The sequence below is a fragment of the Epinephelus moara genome, chromosome 8 (assembly GCF_006386435.1).
Source record: "Epinephelus moara isolate mb chromosome 8, YSFRI_EMoa_1.0, whole genome shotgun sequence".
NCBI classification, from domain to species: Eukaryota; Metazoa; Chordata; class Actinopteri; order Perciformes; family Serranidae; genus Epinephelus; species Epinephelus moara.
The window spans coordinates 7,702,073-7,710,686 of record NC_065513.1 but is presented as its reverse complement, the minus strand read 5'-3'; the positions used below and the strand labels follow the sequence as shown (position 1 = coordinate 7,710,686).

Genomic DNA, 8,614 nt, shown 5'->3' with positions numbered 1-8,614 from the left:
TGTGACAGTGTTGGCCCCCAGGTTCACCTCAGCACTTAATGCCAGTTCTTTGATTGTAAACCACACAGTAAAAAGAAAACCTAGGCTCCACCTATCATCATATATCATTTTGTCTCCATGAGAGGCACGAGGAGACAGTTCATACCCTGGGTCTCAACATAAAAATGTATCATAAATTCTGATGCAATTGCATTCCATACAGCATACAGGAACATGGCAGAGAATCCACCCAGGACCGGCATGTTGCTACTAGAAGATAATTAATTGCACTTAACCTGTTCTATAGGTTGTGAGATGTTATTGCGTGGAGGTGGAGGTGGTGTGGGGTGTACCTGGAAGAACTTGATCAGTATGGACACGTGTAGAGGGACATCATAGCTACACCTACAGAGTTGACAAGAGGAAGCCTGCTGTGAATAGATTTTCAGCCAGGATGAAGCTCGTGGTTTATTTCACTCTCCTCACCTCTGCAGTTCATGCTGTTGTGCTGAGAAAAAGACAAAGTTGCCCGCAGGTTTGCGATGCCTCCCAGTGCCCAGCCCCGCCGCAGGCCTGTTACTACGGCCAGGTGAAGGATGGATGCGGCTGCTGCGTGGTGTGCGCGGCCGGGGAGGGGGACGCCTGCGGGGATCTGAGCGGTGGAGGCCTCTCCTGCGGTGACGGGCTGCTGTGCGAGTCTGTCCCGGGGAAGCTCGATGGGATCCACAGCTCCTGCGTGTGCGCCTCCTCCGGCCCGGTGTGCGGCAGCGATGGCAGGACTTACCCCAGCATCTGCCGTCTGAGAGCCGAGAACAGGAGAGCCGAGCTCGATGAGGCCCCCATGGTCATTTTGATCCAGAGAGGTTGGTGTGACTCAGGTGAGTGGTTTAACTTCTTTCCTTTGAATAATATGAATGTTTTTACCTGTTCTAAGTTATTTAAGATGACATTATTAGTTTGCTGTTTGAATCAGTAGGCTGTTTGATTAGTTTATGATCAATATAGGTATAGGTATATAGCCTAGCTACATATAAAATGTTACAATTACGTAAGGGTACTGTTGCTTTTGCTTCTACTAGCCTACTTCTACAAATAATTGGCCCAATGTAATAATAATAATAATAATAATAATAATAATAATAATAATGATAATAATAATAATGATAATGATAATGATAATAATGATAATGATAATAATACTAATAATAATAATAACTGAGGATAAGGTTATTATAGCAATGTATCAAACCTCGGTAGGCTACCAAAGCACATTTTAAGTGTCAGATAGTGAGCTTTAAAGGTGTTGTTATGTGGATTTTGGTACCCTAGGACTGAGTCAGGAAAGCTGTTCCCAGTGCAGGCTGTAGTCTTACTACACAGATAATTAAAGTAGTATCAAACTTCTCATCTAACTCACAGCAGGAAAGCAGAGCTGTTTTCACCTGTCAGTGGCGCACCCAGAAGGTGGCCAGGGGGGCTATGGCCACCTGATACAATTGCTTGGCCCCCACTGGCCCCCCTCATGAAAATAATTGAAAATAATTGGAGGCAGAAATTGCTGCCTTTAAAGCTGTAATTGGTCACTTTTATAAAAAATTCAAAAAAAATCATATATTTGTTGAAACTGTCATCATATTCACACAGCACTGAATGAGATGGATAACTTATAAAAAATAAATAAAAAGTCATATTCCTCTGCCTACTCTTGCCTTGTAATGCTTCTAAAGCCCAGTTCAGACCAGAGATTCGCGACAAGATGAAACCATTTTAGAACGTTGCACAGAAAAGTTGCAGAGGCGTGAACTGGCCGGTCTGAGCTTAACTCAGGCCGCCTGATGGTGTCACCTGCAACTCAGCTGGCCAAATCGCTGACGGATGGTTTTAGAATTTTAAGCACATCACCTGTTTCAACAGTCAATTGGCTTGTAGTGAAGTCTGCTGGTCAAGTCAAAGTGACTGCAGACGGCATGTTCTCTTGCTGTGGCAGGTGCTCCATCCCTGCTGAGCCCTCTGTTTCTGTCCTGTGTTGTTGTGTTGTGTTAGACAGTGGATCACTGCTGCAGCTTATGCCTCCCCACACACACACACACACACACACACACACACACACACACACACACACACACACACATTTTCATTGACTGATTAACTGATTGGTTTTTGATATCATTGTGGTGTATTTATGAAAACAGTCTATCTGATGCTTGTTTTATGTTTTTCGCCGGTTCATCACTACTACACATTCAACTGTAGCCAGTATTATATCCTTATTAATATTTTAAGAAGCTACTAATTATATTCAGTCACAAAATAAGCCTGTGAAAAGCTGGAAATCAGAACGGGAGTTCAAGGGCTTGTTACATAGAGATGATACACCGTCTCATCTAGTTGCATTGGTGTTAGTCTCTATATACAGACTCTACATTCAGTGAATGTAGAGTCTGTAGGCAAACCCCGGAGATCTTGCCTCCGGAAGAAGAGCTGAAGAGCCCTGGTTTCCGTTTGTAGGCTGTTTGTAGTCCACGTGACATTGACCAATCACGTTTGAGCCAGCTGCAGTTGTTGCCAGGTTAAACAGTCCGTGAGATGAACTAATGAGGCGGAACATAATTGGTGTCACTGCAAACTCTGAATCCATCACAATGGTTCAGCATACTTACTTATATAAAAACGGAAGTCAGAAACTGAAATTCGCCTCCTCCGTCCAAATCAAACTGGAATGCCAAAAAATCGGAGGTCTGCCCCCAGAGGCTGTATCACCGTCTGCCGGAAGTCAGACACCAAATACAGCCGATGGGTTCCGAGAATGCATTGGTGTGAACCGGCAGCTGGTAAACTGCAGTCAAACTGTCAAACTAGGCAGCACTGATCCAATATGAATCAATATTCTGTTACTGCATTGCCTATTTCTCACCTCAAATGTGTTCAGAAACATATCATAGTGTACTGTTTAGCCGTACTGGGCAGTGCTTGGTACTCTGGTTGACTATTTCCAACATTTCGGTTGGGTCACAAACTTCCTCATTTTACAGCTAAACAGTACACTACAATATGTTTCTGAAAACATTTTCAAATATGTAAATCAGTAACAGAATCTTGATTCATATCTACGAGTACCCACTAGTGGGTGTACCGAGCCCAAGCCTGACAGGAGCCAATGGGAGCATTAACTGTAAAATAAGAAAATAAAGTATATCAAGTGTGTGATTTCTTGACTCTCATATTGACATAGCTTTCAACCTGCCTATATAATATAGCAGCACAATAGAATTTCTGAAGTTCAGTAATGGCTTTTGGTTTTGGTGTGCCACCCTAAGATTTTTGGTGACTCCATCTGGCCACCCCTATAAAAAAAATTCTGAGGGTGCCACTGGGTACAGAAGCTGAATAGATCCAGAGCCACTGATATAAATCCCAAATATCCCACATTCAGGACAGAAGCAACTATGTTGCTAAAAGGAGAGTCACTGTGCTCCATATACATTTACTGAACAAATTAAGGTTTAAAATATAGTCAGGTTTTGTTTTTATTTCCCTGGTGTGTGTCACTCCAAAATCCCCACTCATCATCACCATTCTTCTTTAATATGACTTTAGAGGCTCCATTCTTCATTCTGGAGACTGCACAAGACTCTTGAAAAGGAAACATATCTGGAAAATGTCTTCCCAAAAAGCTTGATATAGTGTGCCTCCAATGTTCTGCATATTCATGCTCACAAGAGCAACAAGACAAAATGCAGTCACAAATTCTCTCAATGATTCTTCAATGATATCCCCCTGAGGAGGCCCCTGCATATCACTGCTGTGTAAATATATCCTTTTCATTTTCCTATCTTGTTCTATCCATTTTTATAATGTGCACTTTCTTATCATAGTTGTCCACAGAGGAGAGAATATTCAATACCCATCAGACCTCCCAATGCTTTCCTATACAAACATCTATGCAAAAGCTCACAGACATATAATGTAGAGGCGGCCATAAAATATAGAATAAATAAGAAACAGAAAAATGTTCTTTTAATAAATCCTGGTTACAAGTCGTAGCAGTCTGTCTGAAAAGAAATTTTGTGATGTGATTAAAGTGAACTGAGATAGCTGATGGATAAAGTGAGAACAGTGAGGAAACGCTACCTAACTTCTGAAGTGGCTGCAAATTTTATCCAGATTTTACAGAGCACTCCTGCAGAGATTTTACCAGCACCCTGTGATTTTATTGTGGACAATTTTAACAACAAACTCAAGTCAACGCTGGACTCAGTGGCTCCACTTTTAATCAAAACAATTAGAACAAAACCTACACCCCCGTGGAGAAATCAGGAAATCAAACAACTGAAAAGATACTGCAGGAGTGCTGAGAGAAGATGGAGAAAATCAAACCTAACAGTCCACTACGAAATATTACGTCAACATCTCAAAACCTACAATAACGCAGTCAAACAGGCAAGAATTTCCCACTTCAAAAAACTAATCTCTGACAATAAAAACAATCCCAAATTCCTCTTCTCCACAATTGATATTTTAACAAACAGTAATTTTAACAGATCACCTAAGACAACAACCAATGCCCTTTGTGAGGACTTTGCAGACCACTTCAGAAGTAAAATCAATGACATCAGATCCAGTCTCTTATCGCAACAGATTTTAACTGTCGACACACCTGGATCATTGCTTTTACCTGAGGAAACACTGGAGAGTTTTGCCCTGGTTGATGCGAGGACACTTGGTCGAGTTTTCTCCCAAGTAAAGCCCACAACCTGCCTTTTAGACCCAATTCCCACACCATTTTTTAAAACATTTTATGGATTCTTTGAGGAACAGCTACTGTACATGGTGAATTGCTCTCTTCAGACAGGTGTCTTCCCGGCCTCCTTGAAAACGGCGGTGGTGAGGCCCCTTCTGAAGAAGAGCAATTTAGACCCCAACATTCTTAATAATTATCGACCTGTATCCAACTTACCATTTTTAAGCAAAATTTTAGAAAAACTGGTTTTTAACCAAGTAAATGATTTTTTAAATACAAATAACACTTTAGAGAAGTATCAGTCTGGTTTTAGGATGAACCACAGTACCGAGACAGCCCTTTTAAAGATTTTAAACGACATCAGGTGCAATTTAGATAACCATAAACTCACAGTCTTGGTACTACTGGATCTAACCGCCGCCTTCGATACAGTAGACCATCACATTTTATTAAATAGACTGAGGCACCTGGTCGGCCTCTCTGGTACTGTTTTTAACTGGTTCGTCTCTTACCTTACTGATCGACACTTCTTTGTAAGTATGGATACATGTTCCTCAGGAACCCATGAGATAAAGTGTGGGGTCCCCCAGGGGTCAATTTTAGGTCCAACTCTTTTTAATCTCTACATGCTTCCTCTGGGGGACGTCATCAGGAGGCACGGCATCAGCTTTCATAGTTATGCTGATGATACGCAACTGTACATCGCCGTGTCTCCTGATGACACAGGGCCAATTGATGCCCTTTTTAACTGCATTTTAGATATAAAGTCATGGATGGCAGCGAATTTCCTGCAGCTCAACCAGGACAAAACAGAGGTTTTAGTCATTGGTCCTGAAGGCCAGAGAGAGAAACTTTTACCAAAACTACAGGATTTTAAACCAACACAATCTGTAAAAAATCTGGGTGTGATTTTTGACTCTGAGCTCTGTTTTATTCCACATATTAAAAACATAACAAAGGCAGGTTTCTACCATCTTAAGAATATAGCCAGAGTCCGCCCGTTTCTCTCTCAGGCCAGCACGGAGGTGCTGATGCATGCTTTTATCTCCTGTAGGTTAGATTATTGTAATGCCCTGCTCTCTGGTCTTCCCAAAAAGAGTATCTCAAATCTACAATTATTACAGAATTCAGCTGCACGAGTGCTGACGAGGACCAGAGGGCGGGAGCACATTACACCAGTTTTAAAATTGCTGCATTGGCTCCCCGTGCGCTTCAGGATCGATTTTAAGGTTCTTTTATTAGTTTTTAAATGTCTTAACGGTCTTGGGCCTTCTAATTTATCTGACCTGCTTTTACCATATCAACCCTCGCGGACCCTGAGGTCCTCCGGCACCGGCCTTTTAACCATACCACAAGTTAGGACTAAAACACACGGGGAGGCGGCATTTAATTATTATGGCCCCCGACTGTGGAACAGCCTGCCGGAGAACCTCAGAGCTGCAGATACTGTTGATGTTTTTAAAAAGAGGCTCAAGACTCGTCTTTTTAATCAGGCTTTTAACTGATCTCTTTATTTATCTATTTTAAATTCCTCTTATAACCGATTTATCCATCTATTATCTATTTTTTATTTATTTTTTATATTCTTACCCTTCCTCTTTTTACGTTCTTATTTCATTTAACCTTTATCTTTTGTTATTTTAGTTAGCCTATAGGTTTTAGTTTTGATGCATTTTATGTCTCTGTTTAGATCATTCTTACCTAGCTACTAACTCAATTTTATGAGCTAAATAGCTTTTTGTTGGGTGGGAGGGTTGGGTTTTCTCTTTTCTTTTTGTTTTCTGTTTTGGATCTTTGTTGTTTTTAACCTCTGTGAGGCACTTTGTGTTACTGTTGTATGAAAAGTGCCATATAAATAAAGTTGATTTGATTTGATTAAAGCTGTAAGGGATGTATGTAAAAATCCACATTTCTTTTTCTAGTTGGGAAGAGCGGGACATCTCGTCACAGAGGTTCTCCTGAGCTTAAGGCCTAAGCACTCACAGAACATTTGTGCACAGTAACAGTTAGTGCAATTTCTGTCTAGCTTACGTATAAGGTGTCTAAATATCTATACTTTAAACACTAAGCAGCTGCTACACATACCCATTCACTTTTTACATTAATTATTTATTTAAATCATGCAACAACAAAGAAAACAGTGCCACATTGTGCACACTTTAGGGCTCTATAAAATAAATAATCATCACAATCAACAAATCTTTACACAAAATTGAAACATGCTGTTCTCTGAATTAATAAAATAATAAACCAACCAACCAGTCTACCCTCCAAACTGCATGGTAGGCTTATGTTCATCTGCAGCAATTAGGCTAAGTGCTCTCCTCTCCTCTCCTCTCCTCTCCTCTCCTCTCCTCTCCTCTCTTTATTCTCTAATCCTTTCTCAATTTGTTCCCTTCTCTCCTCACTCTCTTCTCCTCCTTTCTTTTAAAAACAGTCACGTACTAAATCTTATAATTATCCTCTAAAACAGATTTAAATATTGTTTAAGAATCCCAGAGAACAGAACCGAGCAGCCCTGCACTCCTCGGCACTCTTTACACAGCGCAGCCCCAAACTGCATGTCATTTTTGTTTAAATTAATTATCAGAGACACGACGTGGGAGACATAAACTTTTTTATCAAGTTGAATTTTGGTTTAAAAAGATGTGTAAGTGGGAAAGCAATTCACCATCTGTCTCTGCTCACACTGGGCAGTTGGTGAAAACAAATCTGGCAGAGAGCTGTAGGGAGATGCTGTTGTTTTACGCCAGGCTTGCTTGTTGTCAATGGTGGGTAATTGCCTAAGTTAGACTGGCTGTATTGAGACATTTTGATAGTGGTTTCATTTCACAGCAGTGACAACCAATGCCGAGACTTAGGGCAAACACTATTGTTACCTGGCTGTCCATGACAGCAGATGAGGGAGACGTGATGCTGCTCTGCAGTGATTTGCATGCGGCTGGCACAAGTGAAGTTGAAGAGGAAGGGGCAGGGACTTGACTCAAATGCAGTTGTCAGGCATACAGCACACTTTTAATTAGGAATTGATGTCATGGGCCAAATTTAAAAACTAAACTATAAAATTGTTGGTTTTTTTTAAAAGGCACTTATCTAGTCAGAGGGCAAAAGGGCAGGTGCTTGAGCACCACTTGGGGTCTATCTGTGCACGTGCCTGGTGCTATCTACAAAAAAATCAAACAGTTGCATGAGCAACTTACTGTTCATAAGTAATTTTGCTCTTGACATGCAGTATGTCACTGTAATCTGAGGTGTGAACAATCTTTATATTTTTCAACCGTGAAAGTAAAAAAACTGAACTGCACTATTTATGTCTTAAAACACTGATAAGTATGTTGCATTATATTATTTTTGGATAGAATAGAAGAGAAAAAAAGGTGTGTTATGATACCTAAACCAAAGTCCTGTACTGAAGCTATCAGCCTTTGTGCTAAAATAAGCCAGACACAACCTCGTATTCAGAGATGGGGTGTTGTAGTCCCAAATCAGCAGCACCAGACTATGGTGCGTACAGCAGAGTTGCTCAGCATGCTCACCAATTCAAAAACAAACTAGGATGGGGAAAAAAAGAAACGATCTTGCTTGTGTGGCAAATAGCCTGAAGTGTCCTTCATTCTGTGTACACCACTGGAGTTGATCCCTCTTGCGCCTGTCATTCAGCGACTGAGATACAGCTGTAACTCATTTTTAAAGGGGGTGTTGGGTCCTAGCTAGACTCACAAGTCAGTCTTTAGACGCTTTGCTTAACTAAAGACTGATGACTTTCTCCCTGATTTTGTGTTCAGATGGGCGGATACAATTTCAGAGTTTAAAAAAACTCCCTACGTTGCAGAACCAATAGTAAATCTGCAGGGCGGTCCTTCGGTGGCTCGCTGAACTCTTGTGCTTGTAAAC

General features: G+C 41.0%; 1 protein-coding gene across 1 annotated transcript in view; it reads left to right on the top strand.

The window, feature by feature from the left end:
* Positions 1-433: 433 nt before the first annotated feature.
* htra4 (HtrA serine peptidase 4) overlaps positions 434-8,614 on the top strand; it is a 30,740-nt gene continuing 22,559 nt past the window's right edge. Inside the window, exon 1 of the mRNA XM_050051506.1 lies at positions 434-857. Within this exon, the coding sequence (XP_049907463.1) occupies positions 434-857 (424 nt within the window). The remainder of the gene's footprint in view (positions 858-8,614) is intronic.